Here is a 27,312-nt window from a genome sequence, read left to right as displayed (position 1 = left end):
GGAGGCGGCTTGTTGTTGTGCAGGCCAAGATGGCGGCACAGGCGGCGGCGGCGGCGCAGGCGGCTGCGGCGGCGCAGGCGGCCGCGGCTCAGGCGGCGCAGGCCGAGGCAGCGGAGTCTTGGTATCTGGCTCTCCTGGGTTTCGCCGAGCACTTCCGAACATCTAGTCCGCCCAAGATCCGCTTGTGCGTCCATTGCCTGCAGGCCGTGTTCCCCTTCAAGCCGCCTCAGCGGATCGAGGCCCGTACGCACCTGCAGCTCGGCTCCGTGCTTTACCACCACACGAAGAACAGCGAGCAGGCGCGCAGCCACTTGGAGAAGGCGGTGAGCGGGCGAGCCAGCCTGGTGGGCCGCGGGGTACTGGGGACGCGACCCTCTTTGCCTCCTTCGGGGTTAGAGCTTCCGAAGGCCTTGCTCTCACCTGTGGTGACAGACAGGTCTCCGCCACGCCCTCTTACCTCGGAACTGGGAAAGTTTTTGTCCCTTAGCAACAACAGGGTTCCCGCATCGGGGATCCCCATGTCGGTCGGGTGGCCGTGGTACCATTATCCAGAGCGTCAGCCTGGAAGCTCCTACAGTCACTGGAGATAAATAGAAAGAGATCCAGGCTCCCCCTGAGATGTAAAACTGAGGTCTCAGGAAATCTAGGAAATGCCATTCCCGATCCCTAGATCTGAAAGTTCTAGGTGTCTAGGTCTTGAGTCCCTGTCCGTTGTGACAAAGATACTGGGGAAGGTGAGATTGGGAGCCTGTGGTTGACGTTGAATACCTGTGAGGAAGTGAAGTGAGGAATGTAGGTCCTAGAGTCAGCTGCTCCCAGGGCGGCTTCTCCTGCCATGTACTAGTCCATCTTTGAAGGCGTCCTCACTACACCTCCAGCTTGATTTGCAACATCTTGGTGGTTTCATTCCGCCCCTCAGTAACCTCTGTGGCTCTAGGCTGTTTCTTCTACAGCGACCCTTTCATACCCTGCCTCCTTTTTTGCCATTTGCCTATCTCTGTTCTGATTGAAGGAGCTCCTTGAGTCAACTCACATGTTTACTGTACTGACCGTCAGTTTAAGCAAATTGCCTTTCAGGAAGGAATGAAAATCCGAGTTTCCCAGACTGCAGAGTTAGAACTTCAATCCTCACAGAGCCAAATAACGTCCTTATTCAAGAATGAGACCATACAGGCTTAGCGAGGTGCTCTTTTATTTTTATTGTTTTACAAATTATTCTTATATGTGCATTGGTGTTCTGCCTATGTGTATGTCTGTGAGGGTGTCAGCCCTGGAACTGGAATTACATGGAATTACAGACAGTTATGTGCTGCCATGTGGTGCTGGGAATTGAACAGCCAATGCTCTTAACCTCTGAGCCATTTCTTCAGCCCTGTGAGGTGTTATTTCAAGAGTGAGACCACACAGGCTTAGTGAGGTGAAGTTATTTAGGAAAGACCACACTGTGAGGTTTTGTGTTTGTTTTCTTTTATTTATTATTTGTACAGTATTCTGCTTGCATGTGTGCCTGCATGCCAGAAAAGGGCACCAGATCTCATTATAGATGATTGGGAGCCACCATGTGGTTGCTGGGAATTGAACTCAGGACCTTTGGAAGTACAGTCAGTGCTCTTAACCTCTGAGCCATCTCTCCAGCCCCTGTTTTTGTTTTCTTATAGCATAGAATTGGCCTCAGTTCCCAGCGGTCATCCTTCCTAGCTTCCCAAGTTCTGGTATTACAGGTATGGTTACATATGCCTGTGATGTGAGCACTCAAGAGAGACAAGAGGATCATAAAAGTAAGGCTAGGCTGGGCTACATAGTAAGAATGTCTCAAAGAAGGAAAGTAGGTCTGGCTGTATGACTGTGGGTAAAGGCTTTTGCAGCACAAGTTTGATAACCTGAGTTTAATCCACAGTGGAAGGTGAGAACTGACTCCCAAAAGTTAACTTCTGATTTTCACGTGTGCCTGTACTCATACACATCTCACACAGACACAAATACTAGAGTTAGTTTTGAAAAAAAAATTTTTTTTTTTAATTAAAAAAAAGAGAGAGCTGGTTATAGTGGTGGATGTCTTTAATCCTGGCACTCAGGAGACAGGAGGTGGATCTCTGTGAGTGTTGCCAAACAGCCAGGGCTATGTAGAAGATCCTGTCTCAAAAAGAAGCAATAATAATAGTACTAATGAAAACAAAGCGAGCCTTTAATCCCAGTGTTCTGGAGGCAAAGGCAGGCAGATCTCTGAGTTCAAGGCCAGCCTGCTCCCCAGAGTGAGTTCCAGGACAGCCAGACTACCTAGAGAAACCATGTTTCAGAACAACAGAAACAAACAGTGAAACACCTGGGCTCATCAAATTTGTGGGGGTTTTGTTTGTTTGTTTGTTTTAAGATTAATTATTGCTGAGTGTGGTGGCTTATGCCTGTAATCCCAGCATTTAGAGAGGCAGAGGCAGGTGGATCAATGTGAGTTTGAGGCCAGCCTGCCTGGTCTACAAAGCAGTCCAGGTCAGGCAAGGCTACACAGAGGACAAACAAACCAAAACCAAAAAAATTAAATTATGTGTGTGGATATTTGCACATAAAATGTTGTGCCCACTGAGGTCAGAGGTCTTGAGTCCCTGGAACTGGAGTTAGAGTTGTTTGTGAGCTGTCTAATGAAAGTGCTGGGAACAGAACTTGAGTCCTGTGTAGTCAGTCATATGTGCTCTGTCTGCTAAGCCATCTTCTAGCCCTCTCAGTTTAATGATCCAACAGTTTCTGTACTAGAACAAGATGTCATTGTGTTAGTGAAATTTTTGTTTGTTTTGTTTTCTTTCATTCATCAAGGAGATATTTGTTCCCCTCCCACTGAGTGTCAAGCCTGTTTTGAATTGTCTGGTTATTAGCTGACTGGAACAGTTCTGCCCATAGTAGCTTTTTCCTTGAGTGAGACTAGCAATCAATGCTGTTAACATAAGAGCTGTGGACCCTGGACCAGGGGGAAGTTATAGAGTTGATATAGGGCTATTTGGGGCACCCCGGATAAGGGAGTCTCTTATTTGTGTGAGTGACCTTTGTATGATTTGATCTAGTGAGTCTGCTCAAGGCTTAAGGTCAATAACAAGGAGTGCCTGAGACCAGCAGTGGATTGAAGAGTCCAGGGCAGTGGTGAGTGAAGTGGACTCTGCCAAGTGCCAGGCTTCAGTGTAGGTGCAGGCTGTAGTCTGCCAGGGCCTGGCTGGTTCTGAAACTCTTTTCTTGTTCAGGGCAGCTAATCCCACCTCCTCTCTCTCTCCCTGGGTTCCCTGGGTGTCAGTGTATCCTCATATTTCATTCACTCAGCCCCGTGCAATCATGCCTGCAGTTGCTGTCTTTCGGCCCATGGTTTTGAGACCAGCAACTGAAACCCTTACCCTTGTGAAAGTTTTTTTTGTTAGTGTAACAGAAACCTGACTCCTGAGAGGTCTCCCACAGAATCACATTGTGCCCTCCATAAGTAACCCCAGCTCAACACCTGGAAAACCCTCTTAATCACATCTGCTCCTCCATTCAAAATCCACCTAAGTTTCATTTAAAGTGACATGTATGGCCACCTTTTTTTGTCCTGAGAGTGACCTTAGGACCCTGAAAGTAAGCCACTGTCTGCTGCCAAGCTGTATCATCAGCCCCTTCACTTGTTCCTAATTGCACTTTCCCCAAAACATAGCTATGGGCTTTATGTTTCCTCTCTTGTAGTCACTCAGTGAGGAATCATAGCATGAGTCAGCACACAAACCTGTAGTCCCTGCTACTTAGAGCCTGGGAAGAGGGCTCAGGGGACCAGGAACTCCAGGCTAGCTTGAGCCACACAACAAGATGCTCTTCTCTTTAAAAACTAAAAGCGTAATTGAGTTCTTTTAGAAAGTGCTGGGGGTGAGAGGTGTGCACCACCATACCTGGTTGGTTCTTGGTTTTGAAATTATGCATTTTGTTCCCTCCTTTCCTTGCTAGCCTGTAGAAGCTGTATATGCCGCCACCTATTAGCCCTCTCCTGTAAGTCCCCAGTAGCAGGTGTCTCAGGTCTCAAGTGTAATACTACAGTGCTGCATTCAGCAGCTTTAAAATAGGTGCTTAAGGGCTAGAGAGATGGCTCAGAGGTTAAGAGCACTGACTGCTCCTCCAGAGGTCATGTAGTTCAGTTCCCAGCAATGGTGGCTCACAACCATCAATAATGAGACCTGGTGCCCTCTTCTGGCATGCAGGTGTACATGCAGGCACAACTTGTATACATAATAAATAAATAAATAAGTTTTAAAAAAGAAATAGGTGCTTAATGTGTGTCACTGTCATCACCTTAGCAACAACGTATAGTATAGCACCTCTTACCACAAGATAGGCTAAGGTAGGGTAAGCGTATTTTGAGATAGAGATGTGTTCTCATGTTTTGTCATGATTTGATCAGGTATCTGGGAAAGCAGGGGAGGGGGCTGTTGGTCTTGTCCTGGCTTCCCAGCAGCATGGGGGGGGGGGGTCTCAGGAAATCCTGCACATAAGAGAAGACCAGAAGTTTCGTCTCCCTTTTTCTCTGCCTTCCCTTCATTCCTGCCCTGAGTGTGTGTGTTCTTGTGTGCGTGTGCACATGTGTGTGCCAAGAAATGCTTGTATAGGTCAGAAGATAATCTTAGGTGTCAATTGTGTCCTTCCAACTTGTTTGAGACAGCCAGCCACAGAATATGCTAGACAGCTGGTCCTTGAGTTTTCAAGACTATCCTGTTGCTACCTGCCATCTCCCTTTAGGACTGGTAGAATTACAAATGTATGTTCTACTGTGCCCTGCTTACTGTAGAGTCAAACTCAGGTCCCCATGCTTGTACAGGTGCCGTACCTTCTTAGCCATCTACTTAGCCCTTGATTGCTTTCTATCTGAACATGTCAGTTTCTGTCTCCTCAACTATGGTTAGACGCTATTTAGAAAGAATATTCCCTTTGCTTCATGAAGTCTCCCAGTGTTGTAAGTCTCCTCTGTAACGTGTCATTAGTAGTCACGTGAGGTGTGTATCTTTCCCAGGGGTGGGGGAGGGGAATGAGATCTCAGCCATTGGTCTGAGTGAGTCCTGTGGGCTCTGCCCTGCTCAGCATGCTTTGTGATCCTGCAGCTGCAGTTGGGGTGGGACACTACTAGAAGCTTTGCTCTTTATTTTATCTTATTGTTGGTGTTTGGTTATTTGGTTTTCTGTTTATTGGTGTGTGTGTGTGTGTGTTTGTGTTTGTGCTTGTGTCTATGTCTGAATAGAGATGTAAAACCTTCCTGTTTAGAATCTTGGCAGGATATTCGATGTAGACATGTCAGAATTTTCACTGCTCTGAAATGTTCCAGCAAGTAACGATGGTCTGAGCTCTCATCTTCACAGAAATCTCTCCTGGCTGGAGAGCCTGAAAGTTGCTGCTGCAGACAGTGTGAGGCCACATTTTGTCACACAGATCCACTATTTCTGTGTGAATTTAGTCTTCCAAGCTTCTGCCTCATTTTCACACCCATCCTTCAAGCAGACAGGCCCATTTCAGTGGTCTGCCCTTCTGCTGTGGGACTGAAAGACTGTGGGAGGTGTCAGTAGTTTTCTCCTTAGTTTTTGGGACAGGAATGGAAACTTGACCTGGATCTCACCTACTAGGTAGGCTGGCTGACCAACAGGCCCAGATATCTTCCTGTCTCTGCCTCCCAGAGCTGGAATTACAGCTATAACATAGCACCCTGCTTGTGTTGGTGCTGGGTGTCAGAGCACAGGGAATGTGTTGCTGACTGAGCATCTCCAAGCTTCCCTTTATTTAACTTGTGCTGGGGATTGAACCTAGGCTCTTGCCATATGCTTGAGCATGCACTCTACCACATGCGTCCTACTCTTGGCTCTGCCAGCCTCAAACCTTGTTTTTTGATTCCGTAATCCCTTTTGTCTCTGGACCTACAATTGTACACTACCATTCTTAGATGCTCACAATTTGAAAGCCGTAGAGAAGAAATGAATTATTACTGTCTGCATCTACAGTCATTCTTTGGCCTGGCTGAGGACACCATGCTGGTGGAATGCTTTCTCTGTGTCAAAAGTTTGCTCTGAAGGTGTGGTTGCCCAGGTTGGTTTCAAGCTCCTTGGTTTGAATGACCTTCCAATAATGGGCTGCAGGTGTGAACTGCACCTGCCTTAGCTGCACTGTGATGATGGCTTTGCTCACCTGGCCTAGAAAGTAGCTTCTGCTTCACTGGTGAAGCATTGTTCATCCTCTGGTTTACTTGCTTCCCTCTAAGCCTTATGCCTGAGGCTTAGGTGCAGCAGCTCTTCTTTTTTGATTTCGACCATGTCCTACTAGATTCCGTGCTGAATAGGCCTGTAGAAACCCATGCCTAAGCTGTGGCTGCCATGCAGACCAGCTCCATGAGCTATAGCCTGTTTTCCTTTCTGTTTTCTCTCACACTGTCTCCATCCTCACCTCTGACTTCAGGAGCTCAAGTTAGCATGGCCTTTCATTCTGACTCACTCTTGCTTCTCTCCTCCACTTCATCCTGCCTTCAAAACACTGAGCTGTTCTTGGTGCTTTGGATTCTCAGCAAACTCCTCAGAAGTCCTGACTTCCTTTTTTTACATTTGTTTACTCATGTGCATGTGTTTACACAGAGTATATGTGCTGGTCCAAGGACAACTTGAGGGAGTCTGTTCTCTCAGGTGCTCAGGCTTGGTGGCAATAACCTTTACCCAGTAAGCCACTTGGCCCACCCCTCTTCTGACTTCCTGATGCCCACATTCAGGTGTTGGCTGGAAGCTGTTCTAGAGCCTTAGCTGCCCACAGCAGGAAGTTTTAGGGAGGCTCCCTCTATTTCCATTCAGGATTGTTGCAATCCGTAGCTATCTCTACTCCTGTTGGCAGATTAGAAGACCTGTGGGTTTTTTGTTTTGTTTTGTTTTTTGGTTTTTTTTTTCCTAATTTGTTTTCCATGAATAAGAAGCCTATAAAGCTGGTATGCTGACTCATCCTATAATCCCTACACTTTGGAGGCTGAAGCAGGAAAAAAGGAAAAAATGCTCTTAGTTCAAGGCCAGCGTGACCTTGCCTCAAAAATCAAAATAGCATGAGGACCCGAGTGAAGCCCCCAGTCAACATGGGAAAGAGCAGACATGCTATGTGCCTGCATGTAACTCCACTGGGAACCCCAGTGCTGTGGCTTCTGAGGAGCAGGGACAAGAGAAGCACTAAGGCTTCCTGGCTGCTAGCCTCCCTCCCGTCTCAAGGGAATAAGGGAGAGAGTGACAGAGCAGGACACTTGACATTCTCTCTGGCCTCCACATTGCTCTGCATGGGTACACACTCCAGCTCACACAAAGCAAAGGTTGTCCATTTGGGTAAGATAACACATATAATTGTTTAAAAAGCCAGTGCTAAATATAGTGACACAGTGACACAGCGTTAATATCCTAGAGACAGAGGCAGCTGGATCTGTGAGTTGGAGGCTGCCTGGTTCTGAAATCGGTTCTAGGCTAGCCATTGCTGTATAGAAAGTCCTTATCTCAAAAAAATAAATAAATAAATAAATAAAATGGTGACAACAAAAACCCAAGCAAACGTAAATGACAGAAAAAGCACCTGGAATGTTCTCTGCCTGACCAAGATCAGACACCCAGCTCTGGAAGTTTCCAGGCATTAGCCCTTCTGTCTCTAATTGTACCTATTCACACACCAAAAACAAAGACAAAAAAGAGCCAAAAAAAACCCTCAAGGTAACCCCAGGGGCTTCTAGAGAGAGCTAACGTTCCCCACCATGTTCCCTGTGGGCCTCTTCATTCCTAGAGAGCTTTTGTTTTCACTGTTTCTTTTTACTTCATGAGGAAGAGTTACAGTTCTTGAGCCTTGTAAAGTAAAACAACTCACAGCTGGGTTAGGAACCCAAGGGATTTTAGGATACATTGTGTATTTTCTACTTTTGTTTGTTTCTTTGAGTCAGGGTCTCATTCACTTATAGGCTGTTGTTGAGGGTGGTCTAGAAATTCTGATCTTCCAATCTCCCCCTCTTTAGTGCTAGGGCTACAGGTATTTGCGTGGGGTCTAAGTGGGTGCCAAGGAGGCAACACAGAGCCATGTTAGGCAAGAACTCTACCATCTGAGCTATATCCCCAGCCCAGAAAATTTTTATTTTGGGAGGTGGTAGAGTGAGACACAGCTTGTGTGTGGAGGGTCAGAGAACAACATTTTGACAATGGCAAACTTCCTGGGAGGTTATGTCACACAGTCACCTATGTGGCTGACTTACTTTGTGAACGTATACTCTGGTGTTTCCATTACTATGAAATCACCTAGCAACACATTGTCATTCAGCAATGCCTGAGGGTGACTGCATGCAGAAGGTGATGGAAGGAAGTATAAAAGGAAGATGGAGTTTCAGGAGTGTGGTGAGAGATTCTGGGAAGGCAGTGAATATACAGAGAGGAGGGCACAAGAGAGAATGTCTACCTATCAGCAGAAACCTTTGGCTCAAAAAGAAAGGTATAACTAAATAGATGACAGCTACAAAGAAACCCAAGTGGAAGGGACAGAGGCCTGTCTGTAAGGAGGTGGCCCAGAATGGTAGAAATTGGAGCAGTGGGACCCCATTCCCTGGCAGATGGCTGTGACTTCTGGATTTATCCCTCAGCTGCCTGTTTGAAAGAACACAGCTAGTCTGTGGACCTGTGAAGTTACTGATGCTGTGAAAAAGCTTCCATAGCTGATCAGAGGAGGCTGCTGCTCCTCCCGCTTTCTGACTCTCACTGTCCACAGTGCATCCTCCTGGCCAACAGCTCCCTGCTTCTCTTTGTGACTCCCTTTATCTTTCACAATGGTCCAAGAAGCAACCTAGGTGTTCCTGGCCACACTAGATCTTCTCATCTCCCTCTGTGCTGGTCTGTGCTCTGTCTACAACAGCTCTCTGTTGTTTTGTAGGTTTTTCTTTTCCCACAGGATCTTGTGTAATCTAGTCATCTCCCTAGACTCTCTCTGTAGCTGAGGATGTCCCTGAACTTTGGATCCTGGGGTTTGCAGCACGGGGGTTACAGGCATACAGTACCATGCCCAGTTAGTGAGGGCCTAAGGATGAGGCCCAGGGCCTCATACATGCTAAGCAGACATGCTACCAACTGAGTCATATCCCCAGTCTGAGATTAGCCTTGAACTTCTGATTTTCTGCCTCCATCCCTCAAGTGCTGGTTAACAAGTAGATATTCCCACACTTGATCTAAGCCAATCCTAAAACCATGCTGTAGGGCCATGTTTTTAGGCAAGATGGCTAAGTGAGTAAAGGTGCTTGTTGCCAACATGACAGCGTGAGTTCAGTCCCCAGGACCAATGTGGTAGAAGGAAAGAACTGACTTCCAAAAGCTGCCCTTTGATTTTCACCTTCACACCATGGCCTATTGAATGCAGGAACACATATAAAAACCACATAAATAAATTAGCTGTTTTTAAAAAATGTTCTGGGCAGAAGCTTTGGTTCTTACCCACAGGGTCAGGCTCCATGCCCAGGGTGGACTCCCAGACACCACTGCCAAATGAGCTGCACTAAGCCACCAGCCTTGCAGCCCCAGATAGTCCCCAGGTCTTAGTTCCTTTCTTACCAGCGCTTCTGTGTCTGGAGCTTTGCCTTTCCTGCCTTTACATCCTACTCTAATACTCTAGCTTTCAGAGCCCAGCACCAAGCACCCCCATCCTGTGTGTCCCTTGTCAGGACTCCTCAGAGGTAGATTCTTTAGTACCTGCTGTTGGACCCTAGGTTGTCAAGACAGTGTTAGGTGTGTACTTAGGAAGTCCTTGAAGACCCAAGTAACTGAAACAATGCATAACACAATAGCTAGGAGCCTCTTGCAACATGTGGCTTGAGACCCAGTGGTTCCCCCTAGTCAGAGCCTGGCCCTCTGAATCTTTGTTTGTTGGTTGGTTGCTTGGTTGGTTAGTTGGTTGGTAGACAGGGTTTTACTTTTTAGCCTAGGCCAGCTATGTAGATCAGGCTGCTTTCAAACGCATAAAGATTCACCTGCCTCTGCCTGGCATTAAAGGTGTTTACCACCATGCCCAGCTAGTTATTTTTAATTAGGTGTGTGCTTATGTTTGTGTACACACCTGAATGCAGGTGCCTGTGGAGGCTAAAGGTGTTGAAAAACTGGAATTATGAATGGTTGGGAGCTGAAACAAACATGGATTCTCTGCACGAACAGTAAACACTCAAAATCAGTGAACCATCTCTCCATGTTTTTGTTCTTGTTTTGTTTCAAAACAGCATCTCATGAATTTCTTGGTGCTCATCCTCAGGTTGGCCAGCTGCTCTCTACACTAGTGCTCTTCTTTTGAGGTCCACTCTATCCACTTCAAGCCTCTTTGACATGCTGCTTTCTCAGGAGGGCCTTGTCCCCATACACCAACCCCCTCCCCAATTTTAACCCACTCCTCAGGCAAAGCTTTGCTTAATGTCCAAGCTTTCTGCCAGACCATTATTAATTAGCCTTGCTGAAGTGTAGAGTATGGCCAAGATCACCATGAGGTTCCCTCCCTGGAGTTAGGTAGGTGTGCTGGCTCCTTGTCTGGTGTTAGGAGAGGTCTCTTTCTTAGGCATCCACCCAGTGCCCTGCAGCTTCCATTCCTACAACCAGATTGCAAGGAAAGCAAGTGCTGTCTGTCTCCATCACTGTCCCCCACTGCACTTCTGCACACTGCCTTTGATGGGCATGCTGTGCCAGCCTCAGCATGAGCCTCAAAATTAATCCTAGCTGGGTTTGGTGATGTATACCTTTAACCTCAGCACTCAGAAGGCAGAAACAGGCAGTCTCTGTGAGTTTAAGGCCATCCTTGTCTACAAAGTGCATTCTGTCTCAACATCCTGCAAATAAAAATTAATTAATCCTTTTTCTTTCTCTTTCAGTGGTTGATATCACAGCAAGTATCCTTTTCTTGTGCCCATACTGGGGGTGGAACCCAGCACCTGGGGCATGCTAAGCAAATGTTCTGCCACTGAGCCATACCCTCAGACCCTGTACTGTGCTCTTGAGGGAATATTCTGCTTAAATGAAAAACCCATGGTAAAAGCTGGAAACACCCCCTTTCCCTGCCGTACCATGTGTCCTAGCTGCCCTGGAAGCCAGCCACCACTCTCTTGGCAGTAAGGTCCTCATCCTGCCCCTCACTGCCCTGCGTACCCTGCAGCATGAGGAGGGGGAGAACTGACTGGGAGCCAGAGCTCTTTTTAAAGAAATGACTTTGCATTGTACTTCCTTAACCGGACGTCTCCAGATCCCACAGTTTGAAGATGTTAAATTTGAGGCAGCAAGCCTGTTGTCAGAACTGTATTGTCAAGAGGTGAGGACATGCTGCTGGTTCTGAAAGTGGGGGTCTTTCTGTTTCCTGGGCCTATTGGGAGATTGTGGTTTCCAGCTAGGTAGAAGTTCAGAAGGGGGCATGAGATCCCATGGAATTGGAGTGAGGGATGTTTGTGAGCTACCATGTGGGTGCTGGAACTGAACCCAGCTCCTCTGTGAGAGCAGCAAGTGCTGTAACCACAGAACCATCATCAGCCTCCCCCCCAATGTGTGTGTGTATTGTTTTGTTTTGGGGTTTGGGGTTTCTATTGCTGGTTTTGTGGGGGAAGGGGTGGTTCAGGAATATTAGGGTCCCATTATGTAACCTTAGCTGGCCTAGATCTGGCTTTGTAGACCAGGATGGCCTTAAAACAGAGATCCACCTGCCTCTGCCTCCCAAGTGCTGAGCTTAAAGGCATACACCACCAGGCCCAACACCATATATAATTTTTAAGTGGTTTTATAAACTAGTCTCACTATGTATCTCCTGTTAGCTTCCCTAGAATTTGCTGTGTAACCTGGTCTGACTTCAAATTCATAGTTCCTATCTCAGCTCCTTCAGTGCTGAGATCCCAGGTGATATTGCCTACCATAGCTTCTGAAGAAGCTATTGTATGTATAATCTAAATTTTTTGCTTTGGTTTGTTTGTTTGTTTTGTGACAGGTTCTCTCTATATAGACCATGCTGGCCTCAAACTCATAGAGATCTGCCTGCCTCTGCCTCAGAGCTAGGATTAAAAGTGTGCATCACTACACTTGTCTTTTATATTCTAAAAGACTGAAAAACAAAGCCAAAGCTCAGGCTACCCTAAACTCACAGGCAGCCCTTCCTTGACTCCCAAACATTGATAAGACAGATGTGTGCCACCATGGCTATCAAGCACTGAGCCATGCACATTCTTTCCAAGCAGCAAGTGTACTGCATAGCCTCCCCCATCTCACCCCAGAAAATGGCTCTGCTTTCTAGCACTGTGGCTGCTGCACCAGGGACCCAGTTTGACTTCTTAAACTTTAAATCATTTCCTTTCAGAACTCTGTGGATGCAGCAAAGCCGCTGCTGCGGAAAGCCATCCAGATCTCACAGCAGACTCCATACTGGCACTGTCGCCTGCTCTTCCAGCTCGCTGTGAGTACAGGAGCAAGCAAGACCTTGGGGCATGAACTCAAGTACCAGCCCTGGCTGCCTCATTTGGGGGCTTCCTGGCTGCCATTGAGGAACCAGTCATTCCACTCTTCTTTCCTACATCCTGTCTGGACCTTTTTCTTGAGGGTACCTGGATGACCCTTGGTTGACATTGCCTGCCCTTGACCTGGCCATCTGTCATGACCCCTCTCTCCTATGATACGGCCCTATCACCCATATAACCATAGATACTGGACTTTAGGGCCTTTCCCTTTGAGGTCCCTCCCTTAGGCTCCCATGCTCACATTGTCTCCTTGCAGCCTCCCATGTGCAGCTGGCAGCTGAGGAAGTAAACTGGGCAGCTACATGAACTGCCTAGCTTTCAGAGCTGATGACACTCTGCAAGGGAGCTGAGCTCTATACCAACGGACTACATGTACCCCTCCAGAGACCAAAGTCAGAAGTGTTCTCTCTTTTCAGTTTTCCAAATTTCTAGTTTTGAAGCTTTTTCAGGCCTCTCTGCTCCTAAGGGAATTTTTCTACTAACCCACCTAGTATGCACTGGTCTGCCCAAGAGCACAGACTGCTAGTTCTGTACCAATAAGCTGAAGTGACAGAACAAGAGGCGTGATTTGCTCTATACCCTCAACATTCCACATTTATGGCTGCCTTGGTGCTTGAGGTCCAAGCCAGTACTGCAGTGATTGTGCTGATGTAGAAGATGCAGCCACACTTAGGCAAGTTCTGAGGACAGGCCATTGCTTTTTCTCCTCTTCAGCAACTGCACACACTGGAGAAGGACCTGGTATCGGCCTGTGACCTCCTGGGCGTGGGGGCTGAGTATGCCCGAGTGGTGGGATCTGAATATACACGGTAGGCTCCACCAACCCCTTTCCTCCTGCTCTCTAACTTGGAAGGAGCTTGGCTGTCCTATTACTGACCCTAAACGTGGCACCTTAGTGTGTGATGATAGCCTCTGGTGTAATGAGCCATGCAGAGTCAATCCCAGCAAGTGACCCTTCATGACATGTGAATGGCTGGCTGGGAAAGCAGGGCCCATTTCTCATTGGCAGAGCTAGTACTAGCAGTTTCTCTGATATTTTGAGACAGGTTGTCAGTACTGTAGCAAGGATGGCCCCAGCTTTAATCCTGTGTCAGCCTCCCAGGTGCTGGGATGACAGGTTTTACTTCCTGTCACTTGCACACACAAATATCTTGAAATAGAAAGCACTGGTAGGATTTGTCCAGCCATAGGCTTTATTGCACTGGTGCCTTCTTGACAACTAAGTGTGATTCAGTGTCCACTCCCCTGGGTGCTGTGCTTGTAGAAAAATAAAGTAAAGTAGGCCAGCATTGGTATGAGAGGCCACCTGATCTGCTGTGGGAGTTTTGTCCTCAGTTTCACCAAGTACATAGACCTCCTTATGAAAGTTGAAGGAGTGTGGCCTAAGAGAGGCCAAAGAAACCCTGGGGAAGGAGCAGAGGGGAGGGCATTGACTTGCCCAACCTTGTGAGTTTATGTCCTTAATCCTGAGAGGGACCTGAGGTGGTTCACAGCCAGCTCACAGGTGAGGTAGTGACAGGCCAAGCCAGTCCCTGCTTCATGCGTCCTCTGTGCCAGGTCCACATCTGCTGTGTTGGAGCATTAAGGTGGCTTGAGCGTGCCATCTTCTACTTTGCCTTTTATGATGCTCACAAGCATGTCTGCATCGTGTAAAATCGTAGCTACTGAAGCTAGAGTGTGGTGGCCACACCTGGTAGATGATGGAGGAGCCCAGGTTCAAGGTTGAGAGGGTTGGGGGTGGATCAGTGGTTAAGAGCACTTCTTTCTGTCCCAGACATCTGAGCTCAGAATCTCTTTTCAGCACCTCCATGAGGAGGTTACAGCCCCTGTAACTCCAGTTCCTCCATGTCTGATACTCTCCTGTGGCCTCCTTGGGCAGCATCTAGGTGTATATGGTGCACTTGTGCATGTAGGCACTCACATGTAGACATAAAAGTTATTTAGTTATTGAGATAAAGTCTCCCTATTATGTAGGCTGTCCTAGAATTCCATATATAGACCAAGCTGGCCTTGAACACTGAACCTGTCTCTACCTCTCCAAGTTCAATTCCAGCATGACCACCCTTCTGAAAAAAAATGTTTATGGTCATCCTCAACTGCATAGGAAGTTTGAAGCCAGCCTAGGTTATATGAGAACCAGCCTTATGTACCCCTCCATGTAAATTTAAATCAGAACAAAGTGCAGCACTCTAAAATGTCCTATAAATAAAGCACTTCTCCCTGAGGGGCATCCTTACAAACCTGATGTCTTGTCTCTTTTCCAGGGCACTATTCCTGCTCAGCAAGGGGATGGTAAGTCAAGACTGGGTGTGTGTAGCCATGTTGCAGGCATGAGGTCAACTTCTCTTCACAGTGGCTTCTCTTCACCGTGTAGTCTCAAAGAAAGGGTTCTACCCTGGCAGTTTTCATTTGGGGCTCTGAGGTTTCAGGTGGTATTGTACTATGGAATCCTGCTGTGGAACTACCTGTACCCCAGTTTCTTTGTTGTATTCAGATTTGTTTGATTATTTTTTTTTTTTTTTGAGGTAAGACCTCTCGATGTAACCCTGGCTGTCCTGAAACTCTATGTAGACCAGGCTGACCTCAAACTCACAATGATCTGCCTGCCTTTTCCTCCCAAGTTCTGGGGTTAAAGGCAAGCACTGCCACACTTGACCTCATGGCACCCAGCTTTGCCTTCTGTCCTCAGCTATTGGACTGCTGACAGTGATCCCCCACCCCTTCCAGCTGCTGTTGATGGAGCGCAAACTGCAAGAAGTGCACCCCCTGCTCACCCTGTGCGGGCAGATTGTGGAGAACTGGCAGGGCAACCCCATCCAGAAGGAGTCACTGCGCGTCTTTTTTCTGGTGCTGCAGGTGACTCACTACCTGGACGCAGGACAGGTATATGGTCTCTCAGGCCAGGGAAAGGGCTTGCTCATGATATGTTGTTGTGTGTTTGTAAGTGCACAAACATATATACAGGTGTCCTGCTCCAGCACAGTTGTGGCTCCATCACACTGTCTGGCATAGCCCCAAGGGTAGAGGATGCTCCAAGAACAGGTTCTGTTCTAATGGCCCTGTGCTCATTTGTGTAAGAATGTGTGGCCTGGCATCCATCGAGTGCACATACAGTTGGAGGCCTCGGAAGGGAAGCTCATGGAAGCCATGCAAACAAAACAGGGAGATATTCAGCAGATTCCCCTTTCCTAGCTCACAGCAGCTTTATGAGGGTCAGTAGGGACCCTGGTGAGGCTGCATGGCTGTGTTGGAGACCTGACACCTGTGTTTATGTGATAGCCTCAGACTGGGATGAATGGGAGCTACCTTGCCTGCCTCGGCCCTTTCCTAGTCTTATAGGCCCACCGGACACACGCCTTTGTGAGGTACTAGGCCAGTGTTGTGGGGACCCAGGAAATGCTTAGTGAACCTGCTGTTAGTAATGGCCTTCCTTTTGTTCCTATTGGGCCTCGGTCCTCATACAGCGTGTAAGAACATGGCAGCTGTCAGTTGCCCCTGACTGCAGAACCACAGCTCTCCTGAGTGACTCAGGGTAGAAAACAGGAGGGTTGGCAGAAGCCACAGTGCCAAAAGACTGTTTGTTGGGGGGTTAACTACTGGGCCTCTGCCTGCCTCCTGGAAGTCTGGCTGCTGGGAGACCAAGACCTGGGGAGGTGGGTTCCTGTGGAGGAGTGGGAGGCCCTATGTAGGAGCAAGAAGTTGCCAGGCCTCCTGGGGGTGCGGTGCTAAGCATGCATGCCACAGGTAAAGAGCGTCAAGCCATGCCTGAAGCAGCTGCAGCAGTGTATCCAGACCATCTCTACGCTACACGATGATGAGATCCTGCCCAGCAACCCTGCTGACCTCTTCCACTGGCTGCCCAAGGAGCACATGTGCGTGCTCGTCTACCTGGTGAGTCCCACTACCCTGGGCCTGGGCTGGGAGAGGCCACCATGATCACCACCCCTTCTCCTTGCAGGTCACAGTGATGCATTCGATGCAGGCTGGCTACCTGGAAAAGGCACAGAAGTACACAGACAAGGCACTCATGCAGTTAGAGAAGCTTAAGAGTGAGTGCCACCTGAGTAGGGACCCCAGCAGCCCCAAGTTGTCCTTGACTTTCAGACATGGCTATGTTTAGGGAAGCCAAGATCAGAACCTAGCTCTTACCTACCTGCTGTGAATCCTCCAGAGTCTGGGTTCTAGGCACACGCATGTGTCCTAAAGTGACCTCTTCAGCTACTTCTAAAGGGAGAAATATGCTGGGGGCACCAGAGCCTGTGGAACTGTGCTTCTCTTTTTCCTCAAGCTGGGTTGGACAAGAACTTTTCCCCCCACCCAAGAGATCTGTGCTTGGCCAGGACCTGCCTGAGGGTCCCCATGGCTTGGGTCCTGTCCCACTCAGGCATGCACAGTTGAAGACATCTTGGAAGCCCAGCGGGCAGGTTCCTGAGCTCTTAGCAGGGGTGGCAGGAGTCTGTACCAGCTCTGTAGAGATGACCTGTGTGAGGCACGCTGCTCAGCCCAGAGTTTCTTGTGGCTTTGTTGCTTGGAATTCAAACTAAGGGCTGACCTGTGCTTGCCGAGCCCTTGCTGTACCTGAGCACCACCTAGTAGGGATTTCTCAGCCTTGGATCACTTCACAGTGGCCTTGGCTTGAGCTTCTGTCCTTATCCAGTTGGAGAGAGGTTGCAGCAAGAATGGCGTTAGGCAGGGCCCTGTGGGACCATGCCTGCATACTCACCCCTGCCTTCTGTCCCCAGTGCTGGACTGCAGCCCCATCCTGTCATCCTTCCAAGTGATCCTGCTGGAGCATATCATCATGTGCCGGCTCGTCACAGGCCACAAGGCTACTGCACTACAAGAGGTAGCAAGCACAGAGTGCTATGGTGGGCCTGGTCTGGGCAGGTATCAAGAGGGAGGGTACAGTGACCTCACTATCACTGCTCTAGCATGGGCTGTTGAATTTACTGTAAAGCCAGTAGTCTGGGTCCCTAAAACTTGCTTCTCAGGGAACATTGGCAGGTGTCTGGGATCCATATCACCAGAATGCCCACCTTCCTGAGAACATTGGAGAGGCATTTTATAGCCTGTAGCCAAAGTACTCGGTTGAAGCTGAGACTAAGGTCAGCGTGGACAGAGAAAGGAGATCAGGGTCACCTTCATCCCTATGGCAGCTCCTCCTACCAGGACTTTGACCCCAGTTTGGCAAGTGGATGGGAGAATGTGTTCCAGCTTTGGGGCCGCACTCCAGTGCCAGGTCCCGGGACAGGCAGTTACCTCAGCTCTCCCCTCAGATCTCCCAGGTTTGCCAGCTGTGCCAGCAATCCCCCCGGCTTTTTTCCAACCATGCTGCCCAGTTGCACACGCTGCTGGTGAGTATGCCCCGGGTGCTGGGCCGTGCCCTTGCCAGAATCCAGAAAATACCTAGCAAAGAACATGATGCACCCTGAAAGAATCTGCATGTCCCAGTAAATAGCCCTGTGACACTGCTCAGACAACATCTCAATGTGACCTCTTATTCTATTGGGGTTGGGAGTGGGGGAAGTCCTTTACAGTGGCTTGAAGCACATCCCAGCAGCTCAGGTACACATTGTGCTTGTCTAGCGCTGCTCTATCAGCTGCCCTGCTTCTGACCTGAGCCCCAGCACCCTTGGGAGCTACCCCACATGTATCCCTGTCTTTGCAGGGCCTGTACTGTGTCTCCGTGAACTGCATGGACAATGCTGAAGCTCAGTTCACTACAGCCCTGCGGGTAAGGCTGGCTCCCTGAGCAGCAGTTTGGTGTCGGGTTGGCTGCCTCACAGAAAGGGTGGAGAACAGCACAGCTCTGCTGCTAGGGCTCCGACTTTGAGCCCACATCCACCACAGTCACACTAACAGTGGCCACGATAGTGACATATTTGCTGTTAAGGTGGCAGGTGGCTAGGGTGAAGGGTGCCTGGCTACCCCAGGTCGATATGAGGGGAACACAGGTGTATGAGGATACAGGGACACTGGGTGGCCACTGCTAAATGCCAGGACAGTCTCAGGCTGATTCAGCGTGTGGAATCATGATGGGTTCTGCAGTTTGTTAGAGTCACGGTGTGTGGATGCACAGTGACTAAGACAGGTCCTTATCCTAAGTCCTGTGATAGGTGCTCAGAACAGAGGACAGGTTTTACTTCAGGGAGGGGCCTCCCCAAAAGGAACCCATGTTTGTAGGCTGCTGACCTCCTACAGGCTCCTGCTGGTCCTGAGAGTCTGGTCCATTTCTCCCAGAGTGGCGGAGATGCCTCTATGGACAGCTTACCTTCCGCCCTGCCCACCTGGACCAGGACCAGGGAAGGATGTCTTTAGCCTCAGTGTCCTTGCAGGAAATGGAGGCTGCTGACCAATTTCTCAGGGAACCCCCAGTAGAGATTTTGTAAAGAAGCATTCTCTTCTGTGAGCAAGGGGCCTGGCACGTCCCTCTGACTATGGGATGGGGGTTCCCGTCCTTGGTGGTACATGTGTGTGGGTGCTTTGTGAGGAACCCACTCCTGGCTCCACACCTGTCTCCCTGGACCCCAGGCATCCCTGCTGCCAAGAACCCAACATTCTTATTGTTATCTTACTTCCTACGTGTGGCTCTGGCTCAGCAGCACAATGCTAAAGTCAGGTGCTGAGGAAAGTCCTACTAGAGAATACCTTGGAGGGGAGGAGCTAGGACAGACAGGAACCTTGGCCTCCAGCTCAGACTCCTCCTCCTGTTGCCTACAGCCGACAGCCTAGTGCTGCTGCAGCTCAAGTCATGTCAGGGAAGGGAACTCTGGGCTTTTGTGTGCCAAGCCCAACAGCAGGCCCTGTGTTTCCACTGTACATGCCCAATGCAGCGAATTGGACTCAGAGGGCCCAGGCTACTTAGAATGTTATATCCTTTCTTCCTTCTTCCCCCTATCCCATACTGGAGATTGAACCTAGAATTTGACAAAACATGCCAGGCAAGTACTGTATTGCTGAGCTGTAACCCCCTGTTCAAAAATTCTGATCTGGCCCTACCAAACATGGTAGACACACCTTTAATTCCAGCACTCTGGCAGGCAGAGGCATATAGATCTCTGTAAGTTTGAGGCTTACTTTAGATATGGAGTTCAGAGACAAAGCCTGTCTCGAAAGAAAAAAAAAATTTATTATTATTTTCTTTTTTTTCTGATCTTGCCTCAGCTTCCTTCCCAAGTACTGGGATGACCAGTGTCTACCACCATGCCTGACAGTTTTCACTCCTTCTCTTGACCATCCAACTTGCCATAATTATTGGTTCAGTGGCAGAGAGCATTCCCAACATACTTCAGGACATGAGTGTACATCTGTTGGACTATAAAGCAAAAACAAACCAGGGTGATGGCAGGCTTGTCAGCCCAGCCATTAGAACTCTGGGGCAGTAGGATAGAGAATTACAAGCCGGTCTAGACTATGGAGAGACTATGTCTTGCCACTATCCACTGTTGGTCATTGGCAGGATCAGGATAGCTAGCTCTCCTGTTCATTTTCTAAGTGTCCCCTGACACTGCGGGTGGAAGAGGATCTAACTGTACTTTGGAGTGAGCTGGTTGAGTCTGAAAGGAGCTGTTGAGCAGCTCTAGTGCAGTCAAGCCCCAGCAGAGTGTGGTAATGTCCTCACTAACCTCCTAAGTGCCCTGTCTTGCATTCCAGCTTACCAACCACCAGGAGCTGTGGGCCTTCATCGTGACCAACCTTGCAAGTGTGTATATACGGGAAGGAAATAGGCACCAAGAGGTAGTAGGTGACATGCTTCATGTTCGGTATCCTTTCTCCATCTCTTCTATAGGGCTTTGGGTGTCCTAGGCACCCACAGATCTCAGAAAAGTCCAGATGTTTAGCTCTCTATGAGAGTGCAACATTCGATGGCTCAGGACTGGGGCTGGGATAGCACTTGTGCAGCCAGGTGGCCTCTGTCCCATCCTAGCCACTCAAGCTTTATTGAACCCTGTGGGTTTTTTGTTTGTTTGTTTGTTTATGTCATTGGGTGGTGGTGGTACACGTCTTTAATTTCAGCACTCAGGAGACAGGCAGGTGGATCTCTGGGTTCAAGGTCAGCCTGATTCACAGAATAAGTTTCAGAATGGTGAGGGCTACACAGAGAAATCCTGTCTCAAAAAAAAAACAAAACAAAAACAAAATTAGTGGTGCTGTCATCCAACCCCAGGGCCTCTTACATGCCTCCAAGCATTCTGCCACAGAGCCACACCCCAGCCCTAATCAAGGGGAAGAAAGCCTTACATGGGTGGGCGAGTGGCCATCCTCACAGGGCTGTCCTCACAAGCCAGGTGCCCTTATGTGGGTTTGCCAGAGCCACAAAAGTTAGGTTCTTCTCCAACTCTAGGATGCCCTACCCTGGAGTCCCTCCAGAGTAGCCCAGATTCTCTGCACATCTACAGCCTTCATTCTAGCCCTGGCCACTGTCATCTCTTGTCTACAAAAGCCATGGCCAACCTTCCAGATATGTGTTCGAAGAAACAGAGAGCCCACCCTGGCTATCAGGAAGCTAATGCCGGTCTCTTGGGTCACAAGAATGCTGTTTGACCCATTGTCACCACTCTGCCCTGTCTCCTACATGGTTCCCTCAGATGTACACCCCCCATCTTGAGGCTGTTAAGGGCAGGCATGCTGCATGTTGTGATATTCTTCCCATGGAGTGGAGGAAGCCTCATCCCCTATAGCATGTTCAGGGCCTAGCCTCCTCTAGGTGGAGCTCAGTTGGGTCCTGACTGATGTTTCTTCACCAGCTGTACAGTTTGCTTGAGAGGATAAACCCAGACCACAGCTTCCCGGTCAGGTGAGTTGCCTGTGTCCCATCAAGACATCCCACACTCCCATTGCTCTTGGGGTGGCGTATGTTCCTGCAGGCCCCAGACTTCACATGTACTCAGCACTGCTTGTACCCCACCGGTCAGACAGTCTGTAGGGGCTCCCTTTGGGAAACTTTTTCTCCCATAGCCAACTGTGACTCTGCTTTTCTGCAGCTCACACTGCCTCCGAGCAGCAGCCTTCTACGTGAGAGGCCTCTTCTCCTTCTTCCAGGGCCGCTACAACGAAGCCAAGTAAGTTTGGGTCAGGGCACCACGTGTGATTGGCCTCTTTTCCCTCAGGCCACCTCTGCTTCTCTGTGACTGATATACCTGCAGGGTGCCAGCATCTGTCCCCTTGTGCAGGCGATTTCTTCGAGAAACTCTAAAGATGTCTAATGCAGAGGACCTGAACCGCCTCACAGCCTGCTCTCTCGTGCTGCTGGGCCACATCTTCTATGTGCTGGGAAATCACAGGGTGAGTCCCTGCCTGGCTAGTGCACAGGGTAGAGACGTGAGGAGCACCACTAAGGAACATGGCACCTCCTGACCTGGAGTCCAGGGTGTGGAAGGAATGGGGCCTGGGATCAGGGCGGCCCAGACAACAGGTTCCCTTCCAGGGTCTATATGTCATGCTCACAGTCCTCAGACCTGAAAGACAGCTGCTTTCTGCCATACTCCTGTAGGCTTCTCAACACACCATCCCTCTAGAATCTGTGGGCCCCTGGGACTGCCTCAGCACCTAGGGTGGGACCAACAAAGTCAAAGCCTGCCTGTGTCTGTGGCACCATCAACCACATGACTTCGCAAGACTTAACTTTTTTACTTCAAGTTATTGTAAAATGTAGTGGGTAGCCAGTGAGGGTCACTTCGCTGTGGAGAGTGTAGAGTGGCCTTCATGTTCCCAGTGCTTTGGCAGCTGCCTAGGCTTGGGGCAGGACTGTGGTACCCTGTGGGACTCTAGTGTGGTGTGGAGCACTTGGAATAGGGGAGGTGAGCCAGAAATCTACTTGTCTGGCAGGGTTTCCTACTTCATGGGTTGCTATAAAACACCCCTTCTGCCTGTGTGAGCCCGACTCTGCATGACTCGGGGAGACAGCTGGGCTGGTGACGACAGGGCAAAGTGAGCCAGAGCCACATGGCCAGCAGAGGGCTGCCTCAGGTGAGGGTCAGAACTGTCCCAGGCATCTGTAAAACCAGCCCACATTTCAGCCCCTCCTCAGGTCTGGAGGAGGGGAGCAGCTCTTCCTGCCCGATGAGGTCTGAGAGGGACTCTACTCAGTTTGGTTGCGGCAGTTAGAGGTGGATGTCTGACGGTAGCCCAGCCGAGCTGGGTTTGGTTAGGTTGTCTTCCCCCTAAGCTGTGCCTAGGACTGGAACCTGGTTTGAGGCTTTTAAATTTTTTGTTTTGTTTTGTTTTTTGAGACAGGGTTTCTGTATGTAGTCCCGGCTAGAACTCACTCTGTAGACCAGGCTGGCTTCCAACTCAGAGATCCACCTGCCTCTGCCTCCCAAGTGCTGGGATCAGAGGTGTACACCACCATCACCCAGCTTTCTTTATTCATTTTTCAGTTTAGTTATTTCATGTGTATGCATGCGTACCATGTGTGTGCCTGGTGTCCACAGGGCTCAGAAGAACCCCTGGTATTAGAATTAGGCAGCTATGAGCTGCCATGTCGGTAATAAAGACTGAACTTGAGCACTTGCCAGTTCTCTCAACCTCTGAGCCATCTCTCTCTGGTCCTAGATGGAGATTTTGGTGTCCCACTACTGGGAGCTCTCCCCAAACTGAGGCCTACAATCTGGGGAGGTAGAACAGTGCACCAGGGCATGGTTTGGACTTCAGAGCTACCTCCTGTACCTCACTGTGGGATCAGGAACAGGAAACTGCTCCCCAAGACTTCCTAGCCTCATCACGAGAACACTTTGCTTCTAAGTCAGCCGCCTGGCACATACAGAATCTGACTAGAGGGAGTTACAGGTCCAGAGACGCCACATCCCTGCAGTAGCCTACAAAAGCAAACTCAAAGGAGCAAATCATCCCCCAGTCCATCGGCTTCTCCTCCCTTGGCACAGGAGCCTGTGGACACCCGCATGAATGTACAGTTGTAATGATTTCTCACTGTCTTGTGCAGAGGGGAGCCAAGAATGCTCGGTTGTGTTTTGTTTTGTTTTTTCCCAAAGTGGACAAAAGTACTTCGGAGGACCATTTTAGTTAAGCTCTGATGTTGGAATAGGAATTGTTGGGTTTTTTTTGTTTTTGTTTTTTAATAAATATTTATTTATTATTTATACAGTATTCTGCCTGCGTGTGTGCCTGCAAGCCAGAAGAAAGCACCAGATCTCATTATAGATGGTCATGAGCTACCATGTGGTTGCTGGGAATAGGACATTTAGAAGTATAGCTAGTACTCTTAACCTCTGAGCCATCTTTCCAGCCCCTGGAATAGAAGTTTGTCCAGCAGCAACAGAATATAAAATGTCCAGTTTTCAGTTCATAAAGTTAAAAAAAAAAAAAATGAAGTCGAAGACACTCTTCCACAGCCACCTGTTCATTCTTAGCTTTTGATTGGCAGGAGAGTAACAACATGGTGGTACCTGCCATGCAACTGGCCAGCAAGATCCCAGACATGTCTGTGCAGCTGTGGTCATCTGCCCTCCTGAGAGGTGAGAGTAAACAAGGCTGCAATGCATCCTCATTGGGTCCTGACATCGTATGAATAGCAGTGCATCTCCAGGGGTTTTTTTTGTTTGTTTAACAGGGTCTTGATATGTAACCCTGGCTGGCCTAGAATTCTAGGTAGACAAGGCTGGCCTTGAACTCACAGAGATTTACATTTCTTGATCTGCCAAGCCACCATGCCTAGCTTTAAATAATTATGGCTGGTGGGGCTCAGGTTCCTACTCACAGAGTCTTGTGGATGATCTTCCTGGGCCTCAGGATGGGTTTTGGATCCCTTATGGCAACTCCTGTCTCCCCTGGGTGGCCAAACCCATACCACCCAGGGGATGAGCTAGACGGTGACATCTGCCCCATTCTCAGACCTAAACAAGGCATGCGGGAACGCCATGGATGCCCACGAAGCTGCACAAATGCATCAGAACTTCTCACAGCAGCTGCTGCAGGACCACATCGAGGCTTGCAGCCTCCCAGAGCACAACCTCATTACGGTATACAGGGTGGGGAAGCAGACATGGGGGTGAGGGGCTCTAGCTCCTCAGGTGTGGAGGGGCTCATCCATGTGTGTTTCCCTCGCAGTGGACAGATGGCCCACCCCCTGTGCAGTTCCAAGCTCAAAATGGACCCAACACCAGCTTGGCCAGCCTTCTGTGAGGACCCTATGGCCTGTGTCCCCACCTTGGACCCAACACTGGAGCTCTCTGGGAACAAAACCACCAGGGTGCCCACCAGCCCCTCACCATTGTACAGAGCTGAGTTCCAGGAGTACTGGTGCCATCATATGCCTCTGAGGGTGACAGCCACCCTGCCTGTGCCATCTCCTGGAGGGAACTGTTGGCCTAATCTGTGTCTGGGTGTCACCTGTGAAGAACAGGGTGACAGTGTGTGCGGGGGCATCATTTTACTGCTCAACCAAACCCAAGTGCAACTGCACAAAGTAGCCTCCAACCCAGGGCAAGCCAAGGGGAGAATGATGCCCCTCACTTTCCTCAGCTGCTGTTCTTCCAGTGTCCCTGTGCTCAGGGACTTCTGAGGACCTGGAAGTCAGCCTCTCAGCCTGAGTGTGCCTGGAAGGTGACCCTGGTGCAGGGGAGGAGGTTGGAAGGAGGTATGCATGTGCAGTTGATGAGGCTGAGATGTGTCTCTCCACCTCAAGAAGCTCCTTGCTCATATTCAGCATTGCCTCTTGGCCCTGCCTAGGCAGTAGGCAGAAGTCCCATTGGACCTGAATGAAGGGGCTTCCTTCCTGGCAGCTATGTGGCCTTCCCATAGAGAACAGTTATGGGACCAGCTCAGCTCCTGTTCTTGGCTTGAGGGCTCCCCTGAGGGTGACAGTTGATGGCAGGAGACGGTGATTCCTGCCAGCTTGTGGTATCTAGGCAGGTGCTCTCTTTGGTGATGAAAGTGGCACCATGAAGGCTACTTCTCAGCTTCAGAATCCATGACTGAAGGGACAAGGCTCCAAGGCTTTCATGGACATTCTCACTGAGCCATGTGGCAGCTACTGCCCACGGCCAGGTGCTCCCAGCCCTCTGTCTTCCTCCAGCCCTTTGGGTCCCAGGGACCTACCCTCAGTATCTGCCGATCTCACAGCCCTGCCTATTTATTTAAGCTTTTTTTTTTTTTTTTTTTTTGGCTTCTAGGGCATTTTGTACATAGAGCAGTTCAAACAAGAACCTCTCGACTTGACATCTCTCCTGATGTTAGAGTGCTTTTACTGTCCACATCTCAGGCATGTGAAAGCTAAGGGTGGGGTCATGTCGAACTCCATGATCAGTGTTGAGGGTTCCACTCAAGTGAAACGACAGTGATCCCAGAGCAGTCACAACAATGTCTAATAGCTAAAGATTGAGAGAAAAGCCTCAAGGGGGCCAGCACAAGAGGGTGTTATAGCCCAGGAGTACCAAAAGCCAGCCACAAAGGCAGGCTAGGATGTAGCCTTGTATGTAGCTGTGAACTCCTGAGCCACACCTGGCACTTTTGAGTGAAGGAAGGCATGTTGTGAATGTGTTGAAAAGGATTTTAAAAATGTAGTATGATTGTATGGTTTTAGGAGCCTGTACTTTTAATCAGGAACTTAACTGTAAGCTGAGAGCTTCATTAAGACTGTTTGCTCGTCTCTTCCTGTAGGGCCAGTACTTCCCAAGTGCTGGGATCACAGGCAAATCCTACCATGCCTGGCTCTTGGAGTTTTGATTGGAAGGGAGCAGTGTTTCTATCTTCTGTTTTTTTGAGACAGTATCTCTTGTTCATGGATGATTTTGAATTCTAATTCTATGCCCACCAGCCTAGTACTGGGATAAAAGGCATGTGCCACTGCACAGGTTTTACCTGGTGCTACTAGGCTGACATTTGGTCAGCTGAGCCATAGTTTTGTCCTGTGGTCCCGTCTTAACACAGCATTTGGTTTGAACCCTCTGTGAATGGCATACTGCCCTGCAGTTCCAGCACACAGCCCCTAGACAGTCTTGCTCCTGTGCCCAGGTAACCCTCTAGTCTCCAGGTTCCTGCTGGGTGTGGTGGTGCACGCCTCTACTCCCAGCACTTTTTAGGCAAAGACACGTAGATCTCTTGAGTTTGAGACCAGCCTGGTCTACAAAGTGAGTCCAGGACAGCCAGGGCTCTGTTACACAGAGAAACCGTATCTCAAAAAACAACAACCAAAAGGCAGAGAGCAGCTGGATATGGTGACTCACACCTGTCAGCCCAGCTTTTGGGAGGCTGAAGTGGGAGAAACACTCCAAGTTCCATGCCAGCCAAGGGCTGTTTGCTGAAATATTAATAAGCCAATAAAAGAATGCCTGCACCAACCCCTGTTTCCCAGAGTGTAAGAAAGCTTTTTGCTTTTCCATGGGATTGGTTGGTTTTGTTTGTTTGTTGAATCTTGACTATGAGTTGAAATCCATATAAACTTAGATAGGTTTTGCTGATAGGTTGTTTTTGTTTGTTTTCTTTTTGGTTTGGTTTGGTTTGTTTGACAGAATTTAACTGTATAGCCAGGGCTAGCTTTGAATTTGTAGCTGTTGTTCCCCCAAATCATCCAAGATTAAGGTGTGAGCTACCACTTTATGTTTAGACTGTTTTGTTTTTTGTGGTTTGGTTCAGCTACACTTGAACTTAGGAAATTTTTATGCTTCAACTCCCAAGTTTCTGGGACCATAGGTGGCACCCCACTATGCCACCTCCAGACACAGCAAGCACACCTACACTGAGCTGCACTACAGCTGCTCCCTTATGCTCACTGTCGAGACCTATCAAGACTCCGGTGCTCAGAGAGGGAAGAGCCTCTGCTGCCTCTGTGTATGCTGTTGTATCCCCAAGCACTGTCCTTC

General features: G+C 49.1%; 1 protein-coding gene across 5 annotated transcripts; it reads left to right on the top strand.

Moving 5' to 3' along the window:
• Mau2 (MAU2 sister chromatid cohesion factor) lies at window positions 1-26,912 on the top strand. 5 transcript variants are annotated; one of them, XM_021638074.2, is made up of 19 exons: window positions 2-323; window positions 10,874-10,891; window positions 11,242-11,307; window positions 12,337-12,432; window positions 13,208-13,302; window positions 14,758-14,785; window positions 15,221-15,376; window positions 16,238-16,384; window positions 16,452-16,542; window positions 17,236-17,339; window positions 17,770-17,847; window positions 18,162-18,227; window positions 20,147-20,233; window positions 21,241-21,290; window positions 21,478-21,555; window positions 21,667-21,778; window positions 23,877-23,967; window positions 24,344-24,471; window positions 24,567-26,912. In XM_021638074.2, the coding sequence occupies exons 1-19, from the start codon at window positions 30-32 to the stop codon at window positions 25,011-25,013; spliced, it is 2,232 nt and encodes a 743-aa protein (XP_021493749.1). In that variant the 5' UTR covers window positions 2-29; the 3' UTR covers window positions 25,014-26,912. The 5 variants fall into 5 exon arrangements, with proteins under 5 accessions (XP_021493748.1, XP_021493749.1, XP_021493745.1 ...); XM_021638070.2 differs by having other exon boundaries at window positions 3-323; window positions 20,147-20,230; window positions 24,560-26,912; XM_021638069.2 differs by having other exon boundaries at window positions 3-323; window positions 24,560-26,912.
• The last annotated feature ends 400 nt before the right edge of the window (window positions 26,913-27,312 follow it).

The sequence above is a fragment of the Meriones unguiculatus genome, chromosome 4, assembly GCF_030254825.1.
Source record: "Meriones unguiculatus strain TT.TT164.6M chromosome 4, Bangor_MerUng_6.1, whole genome shotgun sequence".
Taxonomy (NCBI): Eukaryota; Metazoa; Chordata; class Mammalia; order Rodentia; family Muridae; genus Meriones; species Meriones unguiculatus.
This window is presented reverse-complemented; position numbering and strand designations above follow the sequence as displayed.